Consider the following 18,019-nt stretch of genomic DNA (forward strand, 5'->3'; position numbering starts at 1 on the left):
TCTGAGATTTGAGTTCCTCCATTTCTGGACTCGTAGTTATTCCTGACCTTTCTTGTTCCACCATTAGAGGCTGTTAATCCATCCCCTCCCCTCCCAAACCTACCCAACTCTCCTTCCTCCATTAAGCACGCCTTAAAACCCATCTCTTTGATCATGTGTCTGGTTACTTGCCCCAATATTTATGAATAAGGCTCCAGGTCAAATTTTGTTTGGGAATGTACCTGTGAAGCATCCTGGGATATTTTGATGCACTAAAAAGTGCTACATAAATACAAGTTGTTGCTCAGCAACAAGCTTTGCAACAAAAAAGGTATAATTTTACAATAAGCATGAACAAGAATCACAGTGTGACAGACGAAATGTAGGGCTGCATTGATTGCACTGTCAGCAGGTAATGCCACTGCAGTTACAGATGTTGGAAGGATTATATTACAATGTGAATAACTGAAATCCTGTTCCTGTAATACTTTTGTTATTAATTTCCTCAGATCTGTTCAGAGTTGTTACTTCACTGTTAATCAGTGTTGTAGCTTGCAGTATGTCCATGTTGAAACATCCACACACCTTAGCATGATGAACAAGGAAATTAAACAAACTTGAATGTGACGCCAAGCTACATAAAGAGATGTTACAACAAGTGTCAGATGCTTACTTATGCTTACCTAAAGAGTGTTTCAAAGGAGTAGAGTGAGAGAAAGAGGTTTAGGGGTTTAGGGTGGATGATGTAGAAGGATCCTCTCTAGAGTCAGTATGGGTGGAAGTTAGGAACAAGAAAGGAGCAGTTACTCCTCTGGGAGTATTCTATAGGCCTCCCGGTAGCAGCAAGGATACTGAGAAGCAGACTGGGAGGCAGATTTTGAAAAGGTGCAAGAATAACAGTTTGTTACCATGGGAGACTTCAACTTCCCAAATATTGATTGGCACCTGCTTAGTACCAAAGGTTTAGACGGGGCAGAGTTTGTTAAGTGTGTCCAGGACAGTATGTTGACAGGCTGACTAGAGGGAATGCCATATTAGATCTAGTATTAGGTAATAAACCGGGTCAGGTGACAGATCTCTCAGTGGGTGAGCATTTGGGGGACAGTGACCACCGCTCCCTAACCTTCAGCATTGTCATGGAGAAGGATAGGAGCAAAGAGGACAGGAAGATATTTAATTGGGGAAGGGCAAATTATGAGGCTATAAGGCTAGAACTTGCAAGTGTAAATTGGGATAACATTTTTGAAGGGAAATGTAGTATGGAGATGTGGTCGTTGTTCAGGGATCTCTTGCAGGATGTTAGGGATAAATTTGTCCCGGTGAGGCAGAGAAGGAATGGCAGGGTGAAGGAACCATGGGTGACAAGAGAAGTGGAACAACTAGTTAGGAGGAAGAAGGCAGCATACATAAGGTTTAGGAAGCAAGGATCAGATAGGTCTCTTGAGGAATATAGGGTAACAAGGAAGGAACTTAAGAAGGGGCTGAGGAGAGCAAGAAGGGGACATGAAAAGGCCTTGGCAAGTAGGGTTAAGGAAAATCCTTATGTGAAGAGCAGAAGGATGACGAGAGTAAAGAGAGGACCAATTAGAGACAAAGGTGGGAAGATGTGCCTGGAAGGTGTGGAAGTGGGTGAGGTCCTCACTGAATACTTCTCTTCAGTATTCACCAAGGAGAGTGGCCTTGATGACGCCAAGGACAGTGTTGGTAAGGTTAATGTTCTGGAACATGTAGATGTTAAGAGGGAGGATGTGTTGGAGCTGTTAGAAAATATTAGGACAGATAAGTCCCCGGGGCCAGACAGAATATTCCCCAGGCTGCTCCGCGAGGCAAGGGAGGAGATTGTTGAACCGTTGGCTAGGATCTTTGAGTCCTCGTTGTCCACGGGAATGGTACCGGAGGATTGGAGGGTGGCAAATGTTGTCCCCTTATTCAAAAAAGGTAGTAGGGATAGTCCAGGGAATTATAGACCAGTGAGCCTTACGTCTGTGGTGGGCAAGCTGTTGGAAAGGATTCTTAGAGGTAGGATCTATGGGCATTTAGAGAGTCATGGTCTGATCAGGGACAGCCAGCATGGCTTTGTAAAGGGCAGATCACGTCTCACAAGCCTGATAGGGTTCTTTGAGGAGGTGACCAGGAAGATTGATGAGGGTAGTGCAGTAGATGTGGTCTACATGGATTTTAGTAAGGCATTTGACAAGGTTCCACATGGTAGGCTTCTTCAGAAGGTCAGAGGGCATGGGATCCAGGGAGGCTTGGCTGTGTGGATTCAGAATTAGCTTGCCTGTAGAAAGCAGAGGGTTGTGGTCGAGGGAATGCATTCAGATTGGAGGGCTGTGACTAGCAGTCTCCCACAGGGATCAGTTCTGGGACCTCTACTTTTCGCGATTTTTATTAATGACTTGGATGAGGGGGTAGAAGGGTGGGTTGGCAAGTTTGCAGACAACACAAAGGTTGGTGGTGTTGTGGATAGTGTGGAGGACTGTCGAAGATTGCAGAGGGACATTGATAGGATGCAGAGCTGGGCTGAGAAGTGGCAGATGGAGTTCAATCCGGAGAAGTGTGAGGTGGTACACTTTGGAACGACAAACTCCAAAGCGGAGTACAAAGTTAATGGCAGGATTCTGGGTAGTGTGGAGGAGCAGAGGAATCTGGGGGTTCATATCCACAGATCACTGAAAGTTGCCTCACAGGTGGATAGGGTAATTAATAAAGTTTATGGGATGTTAGCTTTCATAAGTCGTGGGATCGAGTTTAAGAGCCGCGAGGTAATGATACAGCTCTACAAAACTCTGGTTAGACCACTTGGAGTACTGTGTCTGGTTCTGGTCGCCTTGTAATAGGATGGATGTGGAAGTGTTGGAAAGGGTGCTGAGGAGATTTACCAGGATGCTGCCTGGTTTAGAGAGTATGGATTATGAGGAGAGACTAAGGGAGCTAGGGCTTTACTCTTTGGAGAGAAGGAGGATGAGAGGAGACATGATAGAGGTATACAAAATATTAAGAGAAATAGATAGAGTAGACAGCCAGCACCTCTTTCCCAGGGCGCCAATGCTCAATATAAGAGGGCATGGCTTTAAAGTAATGGGTGGGAAGTTCAAGGGAGATATCAGAGGGAGGTTTTTTACCCAGAGAGTGGTTGGGACATGGAATGCGCTGCCTGGGGCGGTGGTGGAGACAGATACATTGGTCAAATTCAAGAGATTGCTAGATAAGCATATGGAGGAATTTAAAACTGAGGGATATGTGGGAGGAAGGGGTTAGATAGTCATAGGCGAGGCTTAAAGGTCGGCACAACATTGTGGGCCAAAGGGCCTGTATTGTGCTGTACTGTTCTATGATTCTGTGAGAGGGATATTCAGAGTCCTGGGCCTAGACAGATGAAGGCAAGGCAACCAATGATAGAGCAATAAAAATGGGGTTGTGCAAATGGGCAGAAGTGAAGCAACACAGACCGACATAAATGATCTTGACAAACTTATCACGGAGTGTAAGTGCAACATTTGCAACAGGTGCCCTTTGCAAATAAAATGTTAATGAAATGCGCTCCACAATAACATCTCCTACACATATATTGCAGAGTAATCTGCTTGGGAATTTTGCCAGTTTTATTCATTCACTTCTCTAACATATAAATCCTAAAAGTACTTGCAGTCACATGTGCAGGAAAAAACTGGTAGTAGACACCTGATGCAATAAACTGTAAGCTGAACAGTATACAGAAGTGCAAGCCAGAAAGAAAGAACTTGCATTTAGAGAGCACCTTTCATAACATTAGGACATCACAAAATGCTTTAAGCGATTGAAGCACTCTTTTCAACACTAATGGAAAGGCACCCATCAAATGCCATACAGCAAGATCTCATGAAGAGCAAAGTGAAAATAATAGACGTGCTGTTTGGTGAAGTTGATGGAACATAATTATTGATTAGATCATAGGGTTAACGCCCCTGTTCTTCAAAATTATGCCATGGGATCTTCTGCTTCACTAGTTTAATGTCTTGTCTGAAAGCTGACACCCCATGCAATGCAGCAGTCCCTCAGTATCACTTTGTGCTTAACTCTTTGGAGTGATACTTAAACCTACTCAGGCCAAAAGAGCTGCCTGCTGAACTATGACAGACAGTAAACTCGTCTGTCAGAAAGGGGTTTCTGAAAAAATATCAATCTGTTCCTTTCATTTGTTGATTTATCTGCTCTGTTACTATGGAGCATTTATAATTTATTTAATTTTATTATGAGTTAAGTGCCAGCGATTTTGTGGCTTCTGTGGGCTAAACATTCCTCTAGGGGCAGCACTGCAAAACAGGCAGAGCTGTATTGGTTACTTGTCAGATTTCATTCCGCCCAGCAACTCCCGAGTGTAGGATTCACTGTTAACTGAATACTGCCAGGGACAGATGCTGGCCAGTAGGATATGGTCCATTCTTGTGCTGCCAACCCAAGACAAATTTCCATCCATGAATTTCAAAGGATAAGATCCTTTCATCGGTAGAGATTTGTCCTCCAGCACTGTAGCACCATCTTGCACCAGAATGGGTGAGTTGTGAATCAGGAATGACAGGCTCCTGGTCAGAACTGGGATTAACTGAAACAGTCTGTGCACTGGAAGGATAAATCCAAATTATGGGTAAGTATATGTAATTCTCATTGACGATGAAAGTCTCCAAATTCCTCTGAGGAGAAGCAATAGAGAGCCTCAGTTTTCTCTGCAATTAGTGAAACATGCTATTTCTGAGCACAATTTTTTTATTGAATTGATTATAAATTAAATTTTACTGAATAAAGGAGAGACTTCAGTGCAGAAACTTTAGTCTGAAACACTAATGCGATGAAGGAATATGGTAGCAATGATACAACCCACTCACTGTACTGCTGCTGCAAAACAACAAATTTCACGTCATATGTCAGCGATAATAAATCTGATACTGATTCACAATTGCAAATGATGTTCAAAAAGGAAGGCTGAGAGGCCACAGCATGTTTGGCACATAATGGTCCTCACAGTGCAACAGTCTTCAAAGTGCAGGCTTTAATAAAGGAGTGGTAAGATGTACGTTACTTAATTTTAAAATTTATCTTAAGTTTAGTGATCAAAACTAGCGACTTTTATAGCAATGTCCTTGAAGCTTTGAAGCTTTCAGCTTGAGCTTGGAGTTTTCAGATGAGGATATGAACAAACTACCTTGAGAGAGGCTGCATTGTAATTGTAATTGGGGAGCCTGCTCAGGGAATCCTTTCAGTTGAGAATATGATTTCAGTTATATGGACTAGTGCTGTTTGAATGTTTAAGGGGGGGGGGGGGGGTGAGTGAGCACAGCATGGCTTGTACATAGTTGTCCTCAGAGTGCAGCTCTCTTCAGAGTGTGGGTTTTGGTGAATGAGGAGTGATGGGGTAAAGTAGCCTTATTTTTAAATAAACAAAAGTATGGCAGAGAGCTCAGGCCCATGTGTTATATGGCCTGCAGCATGTGGGAATTCTTAGACACACTTCATGCCCTGGATGAGCAAATTTGAAGGAAGTACCACCATTTTAACTAGCTTGAGCACTAGGTTTTGGAAGATGGTTGAAATGGGACCTGATTGAGGTGTACAAAATTATGAGGGGCATAGATAGAATAGATATTGTGAAATGTGTCTCCTTACAAGAGGGCATAGGATTAAAGTATGGGAGTAGAAGAGTTAGAGCAGATTTGCAGCAGAACTTTTACTCCCAGAGGCTGATTGAAATCTGGGATGCACTGCTTGAGGGGCAAATGGAAGCAGGCACAACATTTAATAAGTACTTAGTCGAGCATTTGAAGCAAAATGGTGTCAAGGGCTATAGGCCAAGTGCTGCAAAATGGGATTAATATAAATAGGCACTTGATGGGCTGAAGGGCCCATTTCCGTGCTGTATGATTCTATCTCACCATTTCTTTAACTTATTTTGTGCAATACATGTTTTTTTCTGACTTCCTTAAATTCAAATCATGTTGCAATTGCTAGAGTCTTATAATCTCAAAGAGCATCTGAGCAAATTGAAAAACGAAATGAAAGTTGGAAGCTACACTTGAACGATATTATTCTGGAAACCGGGAACAAGACTGGCTTTTTTTTTGCTACTTTCAAGGGATTTTGCAGACAAAAGCTCCCCAGTGCCAAGCCAATAGTGCACACAGGAGAAGCAAGTGCTTTGATTTTGAACAGTTTAAAATAGCTTTCCATAAACCCAGTACACAATAGACAATGTGACATCTTTGCAGTGACACTCACTTAAGAAATCAATGAGACAAATATATCTGCAGTTTTTTTTATTTTCTCTATTTTGATTTTTTAGACAAACATATCCCCCATTCCAATAGAAAAAGATTGTTTCTCAGTTTGGTTCAAAAGCTCGTTTGGGGTGAAGGGCAGGGGAGGTGGTGGAAATGGTGCCAAACTTTAAATTCTTGTGTTCTTTAGTAGATTTTCAGTTCACACTAGGGCTAGATATCTGGTTATTTTACTTAAACTAATTGAAGAGAAGATTTAAAGGGATTTTGGAAAAGGAATAATGGGATTAATTGGATTGCTCTTTCAAAAAGCCAGCAGAACTACAATGAGCCAAATGCCTTCTGCTTCTGCCGTACAAATATTGAACTGCACAATTGTTTTAGTAGATGGTAAATGGAAGTGGACAATGAAGCTTGTGTCATTGTTTCACCAAATGCTGCATACAACAGCCAAGAGAAACAGCACCTCAGTAGTTCAAACAACAACATGATCAATGCCAAGAGAAAATAAAAGAACTTTCTTAGCAGCTGATGCAAAGTACCAAGGTCTTCTCAAAATGGACTATTAAAGATGACACTCAGCTTTGGTCATTTATGGCTCAACATGCAATGATATGTCTCTCATAATGAATGCAAGGTCTGTAGGCTCAATCAAAGCACTTAACCAGCCAAAGAAAGAACAAACTTGTATTTGTACTGCAGATTTCATAATCTCAGGATGTCACAAAGTGCTTTACAGTCAAGTAAGTAGTTTCAAAATGTAGTCACCGTAGTCATTTTTTGAAACACAGCAGTCAATTTCTAAATAGCAAAGTCCCATAGGCAGCAGTAAGATGGCCACTGAAAAATAAATATACCTTGGCCAGATCACTGGAACTCCCACAGATTGTTTCAAAATAGCACCATAGGATCTTTTATACATTTCACAGGAACTTTAAGAGTTTACAATACAACTAAGAGATTTGAGGGCTTCCTCAAAATACCTAAAACTTTGGAAGATTACAAAACTGCAGAATCTAGGGGTGAATTTATTGCCTTAAACTGATGGTCAATGTCTCTTCAATGGAGATGTAAAGTTATTTCTGAGTGTAGGATTTGATTATATTCCTGTAGCTAACAAACTCAGAAACATTTAATGTGTGCAATAGGACCCAGGGCCTGAAATGTTTTGAAGAGACATGCACTGCAAGTAAATAAACAAAATTTATAATTTAAATATCTACATATTTTACATTAATTTTGTCCCGAATGAAAACTCACTTTGACTTCCTCTGCAAGATCCTTCCAGATACCATCCTAATCTAAGAGTTTGCTGACCTCTTGAGTCAGCTGCTGATAAAGGCTGAATCATCCTCCAAGTTCTTCCTCTGTTGCCTTATGAAATGCTCTATGGCCATGTACATTGGGAGCACCAACCCCTTTTGGGACACCTTTGTGATTAACTTTATGCTGATGATTAGTGCACTCAATAAACTCAAAACCTTCCCCACCATCGGTGGCTGTCCTGTGCCTAATTTCTATGCTTCCCTGCTTTCACTGTAACTTTGAGCTCAAGCTGTTTTGTAGTCATATCCTGGAAATTTGAAGAACTCAGAATGGTTTCAATTACAGTACCATCAACAACAGTCAGGAATCTTTATTGGGATAAAACAAAAGACGGATTCTATCTGACATATTATAAATAACAAACTGCAAGGATTTTATGATGGCAAGAGAAAGAAATTTCTCAGGATTTGTATAACAGTACGGGTACTCATTAAAAAAGAGGCAGACATTTCTCCCTCACAATTAACTCCACTTTGCTGAAGCAGTAAATAATCCATTTCCACTTTTATCAAAATATTAGTTTAAAAGAACCTAGACTGGGTGCTGGTATGATCTAGCAGCAGGGAAAGTCAATGGGATGTGTAGGGACCAGTCAGAAGCTAAGTTTATGTCTGTGATTGTACCTGTTAACTTGCTTTCTGATTGTAACCCAGGCACCTCCCCACTTGAAAAAGGTAAACAAAAATCACTTGGACCTCTTGTACTTCTCTTGCCTATTCTCTGGAAGCTAGTTTCAGAATAGTGTCAGTGGAGGCCCAAGAGTTGGTTATTAGTAGGATTCAGGAACATCCAAAAGAGAGAAGTAAAGAAACTGAAATTGGTAAAGAAAAAAGTAAGTTTTATTGATACAGAACACAAAGAAGCTTATAAGCAACATTTTACTTTGTTTTTTGTTCAAACCTATTATGTTAACTGAGTCAAAGCACCTGAGACAAAGTAAAATCTGAGCCGAGCACTGTGAATAAACTGAATTTACACATAAAAACATCCACAGAAAATCCGAGGCTGTGAAGCACTGGCTTTAACTGCCAATATTAGGTCACTTCAGCAAGAACTGAAGACTGTGGAATTATCACCCTTTGTACATTACCCTGGCAGCATGTCTAACAAAATGGATGGGAATTCAACCAATGAAAATGTGGGAATGATACACATAATGGAAACACATAATCCTGGGAGCTGCTTGCAAACATTTTGCATGCACTATTGTGTATAAAAGTGAGTTTACCCACTGGAGAACATGCTAGCGATCATTTGAGATGAGATTGCGCCCACTGGGAAAGTGGTCCTGGCACCCCAATTCACCTCAGCTCAGCTGACGTTCTCCCAGTGTCAGTCACAAATTAATGATGTCACAGTCATGCATTGCACGTTTCCTCCCTTCCCCATGAACTGGTGTCCTCTTAACCTTGTTGATCACTCACAGAATCATCAATTAAAGGGTCATACAGCATCTGCCAGCCTTGGTTTTCAACACTGAGGATTATAGAAGCTGCATCTCTGGTGGTCTCTTCATAGTTTGTCACATTTATTCGTAAATCCCATCTGAGTTGCAAGTTACCTATAGTTCAGGCCACATCTCGCAGTGGCACGGGACTTGACAGGAGCATACCATCTCCTACACTAGTTCCCTGTTTTCCACCCTCCCATGTTTTTCCTCAGCTCCACTGAGTGAGGATGTCAATTTAGATGCTGACCCATGGCTTCTTGAACTTATGTAGTTCTTCCGTCACTTAGTAAATGCAAAGGTGAGAAAACTTACTTTTGCTTGCATATCACACCCATCTTCAACTGGAGCAGTATATCAAGGCATGCGGCAAGCACGTTCCAATGATGTAATGTAATCTCCCCATGGCAACCACAAAACAACTCCATCCGCGAAGCCAATGGTCAAGTATGTAAACTGGCTTCCTCACTCAGTACATAATGGCCCAGGCAGCACACTGGCAAACGATTGGTTAATTTTGTTAAGAACCTATCATTAGATGCATGGTATTGGTAAACCCAACTTATCCTGTTATTCTCTTCTGAACAGCCTCAGAAGTCTGAAATCTGAAAGTACTTCTATCATGATAAACACCCAAAGCAAGAAATATATGAGGCACAACCATTCATTAGAAAAGATGTTGTGTACTTGCTGCTAGCAACAGTTTCATTACATTATATTCCAAGTGGGATTCTTGAGGTTCGAATCAAACATTCTACACACAGGAATTACAAACTAAATCACAGCCATATGGTAATAGTTTCCAGATTATTCTTTGGATTAATCATCAAGACCAGTGGAGATAAAACTAACATTCCCTTTCCAGGGTACCCTTCAGTAAATATTGATCTTAAATTATTGTTTTTTTTCCCCACATATAGACTTCTTTCTTCTGGTAACTCTGTCTTTCGTTCCATTTCAGAGCTTAAAATCTCCTTACTTTCTTGATCTCCCAAACCAAAACAGTGGGTGAACTAGGAAGCCCAAAACAATGAGATTGGTACATTAATCTCATGGTTTCCACTTTGTCATGTCTCCTCCTCCATTATATAACCTCTATTCTCCTCCCACCAACCTCTTCCCATAGCAATGTGACCAAGATTGGAACTGAGCACTGGGAGCAAAATAAATCTAAATCTTTCCACTGCCAAAGCATTGGAAGTGTTGCAATACTTCGCAGCATTACAACCTCAACAGTTCTTGAACTCAGATTTGTTATATGTGCCAGCCATGCCTCAGTAGGTAGCACCCTGATACAGAAGGTTATGGATTCAAGTCCTGCTCCACAGACTTGAGCAACAGTTCCATGTTAGCACTTTGGTACGGTGCTGATGGCATTGCTGCACTGTTGGGATGTCAACTTTAAGATTAGACATTAAACTTGCTTTGAGATAGATGCAAAATATCACACAATTCCACTCTAAAGAACAGCAAGGGGAGTTCTGCCTGTACTCTGGTCAAACGGCACTGTAGAATAGCAGTTAGTGTGGCGCTATTACAGTGCCAGCGATTGGGGTTCGATTCCCGTCGCTGTCTGTAGGGAGTTTATATGTTCTCCCGTGTCTGCATGGGTTTCCTCCGGGTGCTCCAGTTTCCTCCCACATTGCAAAGACGTACGGGTAGGTTAATTTGGGTTTAAAATGGGCGGCGTGGACTCGGTGGGCCGGAAGGGCCTGTTATCACGCTGTAAGTAAAATTTCTTTCTTTACAAAAAAAATAAATAAAATATCAGTGTAGCACATTCTCTGGTCACATTGCTGCCGGTAGGGTAGTACATTGTCATTTCTGCTCTGGAGTTGTTATTGTAACCACATGTGCACTGCAATAGGCTTATTTTGACAAAACAGATGGTACTTTAACACAAGGAATATTTAAAAATATTTGGAATAGATTTCACAGCAAACAATTTGCATTTGCAAGATATGCACTTTTTGGGAGAGTTGCCCAGGCAAAATGTCAGCACTGATGTTCACTGGAGTAGGAATTTAAAACAGCTAGGAGCTGCAGCCAGCTTACACCATCTGTGCATTACTCAGTTTAAGATTCAGTATGATTTATTCTTTCACTAAATCAGTTCCAGTTTTGGGGTAATAGAACCTTGAATTTGATAAACTACATTGCTGAAATGGTGGGCAGGCTGTGACTCAGATGGTAGCACTCTTCTTTCTGAGTCAATAGTTTTAGGATTCAAGCCCCACTCCAGAGACTGGAGCATCTGAATGGGTGCTGAGTAATTGGAGGAGCCATGTTTTGAGTAAATGTTTAAAGCAGGTGCTGTCTGCCAACTTGGGTGAACATAAAACATTCCATTAAGGAAGAGCAGAGGACTTCTCTCTGACATCTTGACCAATTTTTGTCCCTTAATCAACATCACTAAACAAGTTATCAGCTCATTATCACATCTTTGTTTGTGGGAGCTTGCCATGAGCAGATTGGCTTCCACATTTCCGATATTACAACACTGTTTACAATTTAGAAGTAATTTATTTGCAATGAATCAGTTTGAGATGTCTTAAGGCTGTGATAGTTTATCTTATTTTTGTCATTCCTGATTTCACCTTCATGTCAACCTTTCCTTTAGCCTCATGCTACCAAGTTCTCTGTACCTGCCTGGGTGGAGCAGCAAAACCAAAGGAATAAACACAGGAGTTCACCACTCAGTGGTCCAGCTCACTGACACTCTAACATATTAGAAGAAACAGAAATGGTGCAACCCAGCAGTTCATTCAATACGTAGAACAATAAAAATCATCAACATAGAACCATTTAATCCAATGGTGGTGCTGCCTATGTCCAAAGCCCAACCCAGAATTTTCTTCATAAACATCCCTCCCCCTTTCTCCTTCTTAATAATGCTGCTTCAAACGTACCTCTTATACCAAGCCTTTGGTTCATCTGGCCTCTATCTCAGTAGCTTGGAGTCCTTTTGTTCTGCTAAATGCCTTAGCCTGTTTCACTATGTTAAAAGAGACATAAATGCTTGTTGTTGCTATTGGTGTAAACATTCAACAGGTCAGACAGCAGCCACAAAGAGAGAAATAGTGATAATGTTTCAGGTTGATGGCCCTTCACCAAAATTGGAAGACAGTAAGAGATTCAACAGTTTACAAGCGAGGAAAAGATTGAGGAAATAACATACGGGAGAGATCTGTCCAGATGAAGGACCTCAACCTGAAACATCAACTGTCCATTTCCTTTCATTGATGCTGCCTGACCGACTGAGTACCTCCAGCACTTTTTGTGTTGCTCCAGATCCCAGCATCTGCAGTCTCTTCTGTCTCCTGGGAGAGATCTGTGATGGAGTGGAGGGGAGTTTCGGGTGGAGATTAGAAGGCAAAAAGACTGTGATGAAAAGTGGATCCAGGGAAGCTGTAAATGATTACAGCATGACAGTACAGTGGAGGGAGAGGTATTGAAGACCCAGCAAGGAGGAGAAGACCTCTGCAACTTAGGAAGATGAAAGGGCAAAATGGGAAATTCACAGAGGTGTGGTCCATCTGACATGTGTGTGCAGGGATTGCCACCCTATGCACCAGCCTGTGCCTCCTCCCAACAGATTCCTTATTCCCAGCTCTTGCTCTCCAAGAAAGAAGAGCTGTGGTTGAGAGTGGCGGTTAAGATAGAGAGAGATGGTCAGATGAGTTGGGTTGGAAGGGAATGAGTGATTGGTGTAGATGGACATCTGGGTTGGGTCAAAATGAAACATGTTCCTTTTCTCAACCCCAAAACAGCTTCTGGTGGTAGGGGTGCAGACACTCACAGTCGAATTTGACTTTTGGCCACATACATGCTTCGAAGAATACTAATCTGAAACAGCATGTTACTAAATTTGGTCCTACTTATTGATCTAAACCATGGAATGTGGCCATGAATTTCACTCTTCCTCCTATTACTCTACTTTTAGAAATAATTAGATTGAGCTGCGTAATTTTTTGAAAAAAAACTCCAGCCGGTCAGCAATTTTGCCTATCAGTTGATTTCAATGGAAACAAATGTATAGGGGAGAGTTTGGTGGATGACAATCTTGCATGAGTTTATACAGCAAATGGCAGGCTCCTTAGGAGCAGAGCAATCTTGGAGTGCAGGTCCATAGCTCCCTGAAAGTGGCAATGCATTTAATAGGGTGGTAAAGAAGGCATATGGCATACTCGCATTCATCATTGGGGTGTTTGAGTATAAAAGTCAGAAAATCATGTTGCAGCTGTTTAAAACTTTAGTTGAACCACATTTGGAGTAATTTGTGCAGATACAGGAAGGACGTGGAGGCTTTGGAAAGAGTGCAGGAGAGGTTCACCGGGATTTTAAAAACAAATGGCTGAAGAAACTCAGTAGGTCAGGCAGCATCTGTAGAGGGAAATGGACAGTCGACATTTCGGGTCAAGACTGTTTATTGGGACTCTAGTTCACCAGGATGTTGCCTGGCTTAGAAAGCATTAGCTATTAGCAGAGGTTGGACAAACTTGGATTGTTTTCTCTGAAGCGTTGGAGGCTGAGCGGCCACCTGAAAGTAGATATAATTATGACAGGCATAGATAGACAGTCATTTTACCATGTCAAATACTAGAGGTCAGAGGCTTTAAGTTGAGAGGGGGGAAGCTTAAAGGAAATTTACAAGGCAAGTTTATTTTTAAAACGCTAAGAGTGGTAGGTGCCTGGAACGCACTGCCAGAGGAAGTGGTGGAAGCAATGATTAAGAGGCAGTTAGACAGGCATATGAACAGTCAGAGAATGGAGGGATATGGGATTAGTTTGGATTGGCATCGTGGTTGGCACAGTCATTGTGGGCTGAAAGGCCTGTATCTGTGCTGTACCATTCTATGTTCTATGTGTTAGTGCTAAAGACCAAGACAATTTTTTCCTGAATGTACTGCAGTCTAGCAATGCTGTGAGATCCTTTGCAAAATGCTCTGTCACTTGTCCCTGATCCCATTGCAGAACAGCAATCATACCAAGACAAGGTCATTTTTCATACCAACCTAAGTCACTTTAACAGCTGCCTCCTTAGTTGGAGTTTTGTAAAAGATGGCACACAGGCTTGTGAATTGCCTACTAATCCTGTTTGGAAAGTGGAACTGAAGAGTGGAAGAAAATGGCCTGTGGGTTAGAGGGAGGAAGGTATGTAGTTTGGATGTATTTAAGGGGAGGCTGGATTAGTACATGATCAGGGAAAAATTATTCAGAGTTAATTTGGCCCTATCAACACAGTGTTCCAATCCACTAAGCCTGCATCTGTTGTTCATTTTCTGCAGTCTAGAAGAACATTTTATTCACTGTGGATTACAAGAGTCCCAAATACAGCTTGATTGTGAAATTCATTCTAAGATTCAGTTTATTTGCAGAGCTAGGATGTAAAGGGTAGATTAACATTAATACTGAGTTGACATAGTTACTCTGAATTTCAATATTCATCTAGAGTTCATGAAGGTAGGAAAATCGCTAAATAAAGAAAGGGAATGCAAGAGAAAATTATCTTCCCCAAAGGGCAGTTAGAATGCAGAACATGCTTGCACAAGCAGTAGTTGAGGGGACAGCAGGGATGCATTTAAGGGAAGCTAGATAAACACATGGGAAAAGTGATGCAAAGTTAATGGTGTTAAGTTGAAAAAAAGGATGGAAGTGATAGTTGTGGAGCATAAACACTGGTTTGGCCCATTGCACCAAATAGCCTTTTTCTTTGCAGTTAATTCTGTTTGCTGGTTGAATACTTATTTTTACTTACATTTCAAATTTTATTGGTGAAATATAACTCAACATTTTGAATAAAATTGCATTATCAGTAGTTCCTGCTAACGTGCTTCAAAGCATCCGCTCTTAAACTACTGTTGATGCAGGGGTGTCTGGGAGACAAAGCCAATTCCAAGGCATTAGCTATAAGCTGCTGAAGGCATGGCAGAAATGGCCAAGTGACCAAAAGGGTGGGTGCACAAGAGGTGAGACCTGCAGGATCAATTAAATCTTAGAGTTGATGAGCTGGAGGAGGTTACAGAAATAAGTGATGGTGTGATGGTGGCAGGATTTGGAGCTCAACAGCAGTGAAGCTCTCCGGTCTAACTCTTCCTTCATATCGCTCACATTTCTTGTGAAGGAAGCATCTCTGCAGCACATTCCTGACTGCATTGTGGAGATCAGGTACCTGCCTGTGCGAAACTACAAGTCGACGCAACACCAAACTAATTTCAGTGCACTGTCTATTGACACCATATACAGTCAATGAATGAGAGGCTATTTTACAGTAGTCTAGTTACTTAAAACACTGCAAAGAAAGAAAGTCTGCTCACAGAGATGAAAACAGACAATATTCAATAGGTTAGGCAGCATTGGTGGATAGAGAAGCAAAGTTAATTTTTCAGGCTAATGACCTCCTTAAGATGATGACTATTTCTCCACTAATGCTCTTATTAAAGTCTATTTAAAAAAATCTCAAGAACTACAGCAAACAGCACACATGCAAAATTCCAGCAACCTTTCCAAATAAAGGCATAGATTTCTCCAGCCAAATGAGGCCAATGCAAGTCAGCTACGTAGTAAAAGCAATGCACCAAAAGTCAATTCAACTTACAGTTGTGTGGTCACTGAGCATGAGTGACGGGGCAATTATGGAACATCTTCATCCTGCCTGGTAATAGCAGTGGCATCATTGGCAGCTGTTATTGTAGCAATGTGGTTGGGAAGAATATATAAATAAGCTTTAAGACCATTTGTTCATAGGGAATATATCAATCCATACAGGTAGGACTATTGCTATCAAGCGTGACCCTACAGAGCTCAATCCAGACACAAACATGGGAAAATAAAATAAACAAATAGTCACAGGCTGCAGATTAATTTGTTGGCCTTGACCACAGATAGGAATCCTGATTCAAGTTGCATGTTTGAATCTCACTTCAGGGTTTGAGCACATAATGCTTGGGGCATCATCTTTGCTTTGTGCTGAGGGAATATGGCATGAACAGTGAATCAAATGAATTCTCCCCACATTGCCATCTGTTCATTGTGGCAGCTCAAGGGACTCACACAGCTTGACTCACAGAACAGAGACCACTCCTGATGTCTGGGCAACATTCCACCATCAAACAGCTTAGCTGGACATTCATCCCACTTGCTGTCTGTAGAACCTTGTTCTGTGCAAATTAGCTGACGTAACATAGCCTACAAAATAGGTAATTCACTGGAAATGCTAAGCATTGCCTTGAAGATAAGGTGCTTTTTAAATTTAGACTCTGACAATCTCCAATGCATAGTTTTGCTATGATCTGTAACCAAATATTTTGATGTTCTAACTACAGGTTTCCAAATCAGTGGATTAATGGCTGTAAATCAACAAATGTAAACTCAAGTAATAACCAATTCAGACTTAGGGTGAGCAATAATTGCACAATAACATCCATCTATTACAAAAGCCACTGTGATATTTTTTAAACATTAACGTTTAAAGATAAAGTTCTGAATAGGAACCACTTTGAATGACCTGGTTTTATAGAAAACAACTTCATTTATCAAAACCTAAGGCAGAAACCATTAAGGTATTTCAACCCTCATAATTACAAACAAACTGCTGATTTATCAACACACCAGGCAAGCTTCACAATTATATTGAAGGGCAAGTCTTGACTTTCCAAGGTTATGGTAGAAAATTTTATTTATCAATTTGCAAATCTGTCTCCAGGACACAATTTTCATCAACCTCAAATATAAATACATGATATAAAGAACAATTTCAAAGCTGGTGTCTAAATCAAGTAACACTACACATTTAAGGTGAAGCTCAATAAACACAGGGAAACAGGGAATAGAAGGTTATAGAGAAAGAAAATGAAACATGTATTTTTATAATGTCTTTCACTACCTCAGGATATCCAGGAGTGCAGTTGATAAATACTCTGGAAATGTAGTTATTTGTAATCGCTTCAGGTAATTTGCACAGTCCAAGCTTCCATAGGCAGCAAAGTGAAAATGGCCAGATAATCTGTTTATAGATTTTAGTCAAGTTAAAATACTGATTCAGCCTTTTCCCTTCAAAACAGTGCTTGGGATTTTTATGTCCATATGAGACACCAACAAGAGTGTAAATGATTTTAAGCAATGCAGCCTTTTACACTTTTAAGTGATGTAAAAAGACTCAGATATGGTTGTCATCACATTTCATCCTATGGAATGCACATTTTCAATCATATACCACTGAAATAAATATTGCTAATCAATCTAATTTCTAAGCAAAAGAATTTTGATGATAAAAGCAGGGCATATGATGAGCAGTACCTTTTTACTGAGATTATTTTTTGCTGTTCAATACAATTGGTCTTCTAGGGTGTGTAAATTGTGCCGATTGTAAATCATAGAACATAATGTACTGAAAGAGACCAACATGATCATGGGGTCTTTGCTGGCTATCTGAAAGAACTCTTTACTTAATTCTATGCCTCTGTCCTTACCTTGCAGCTCCTAACATGCTTGTCAAATATTTCTCTTCTTGTCTTTAAAAGTGATTGTCCATTCTGCTGTCCCCCATTATTTATGCCCTGATGTTTGTTCTTGCTTGCTAGATTGCAGCTGTTGGAGAGTGTACAGTGTGGCTGGAGTGAGCCTTTGGGTTAGTGGTAGCATTCCCATGTCCAACTCAAAAAGTTCAGGTTGAATCCTGTTCCAGACTGAGACAAGTGGAGACTGGCTTGAAACTGAGTTGACCATCCACTGGTTATTTCAGTGGCCCATGCCTCATTGTATGGACTGTGGGACCCCATAAAAAAGCAACTCTGCCACAATAGACTCACCTCTCCATCTATTGGCAAAAAAATGCAGTTTGCCTGTTAGTTGTTCTTCAGATACATCTAGTACTTTACACACAGATGCAAAATCAATATGCAAACACTTTTACCCACAGGTCCAAGGCAACAGCAGGATATGATAGGTAGTTTAGAACCATAGAACTATAGAACAATACAGCACAATACAGGCCCTTTGGCCCACCATGTTGTGC

General features: G+C 41.0%; 2 protein-coding genes across 10 annotated transcripts in view; one reads left to right on the forward strand and one right to left on the reverse strand.

Annotated features, from left to right (window-relative positions):
• LOC127573099 (uncharacterized protein C7orf50) overlaps window positions 1–18,019 on the reverse strand; it is a 281,007-nt gene that overhangs the window by 39,848 nt on the left and 223,140 nt on the right. Inside the window, exon 1 of one of the 4 annotated variants that reach the window (XM_052020971.1) lies at window positions 15,602–15,813. The exons of the other annotated variants lie outside the window; for them this stretch is intronic. Within the exon in view, the coding sequence (XP_051876931.1) occupies window positions 15,602–15,622 (21 nt within the window). The 5' untranslated portion in view covers window positions 15,623–15,813. Of the gene's footprint in view, window positions 1–15,601; window positions 15,814–18,019 lie in introns of those variants that run through there. 4 annotated transcript variants of the gene reach the window in all.
• The window catches only part of gpr146 (G protein-coupled receptor 146), an 80,654-nt gene that overhangs the window by 18,389 nt on the left and 44,246 nt on the right, over window positions 1–18,019 (forward strand). The window lies entirely within an intron of this gene.

Source organism: Pristis pectinata, chromosome 8, assembly GCF_009764475.1.
Source record: "Pristis pectinata isolate sPriPec2 chromosome 8, sPriPec2.1.pri, whole genome shotgun sequence".
NCBI lineage: Eukaryota > Metazoa > Chordata > Chondrichthyes > Rhinopristiformes > Pristidae > Pristis > Pristis pectinata.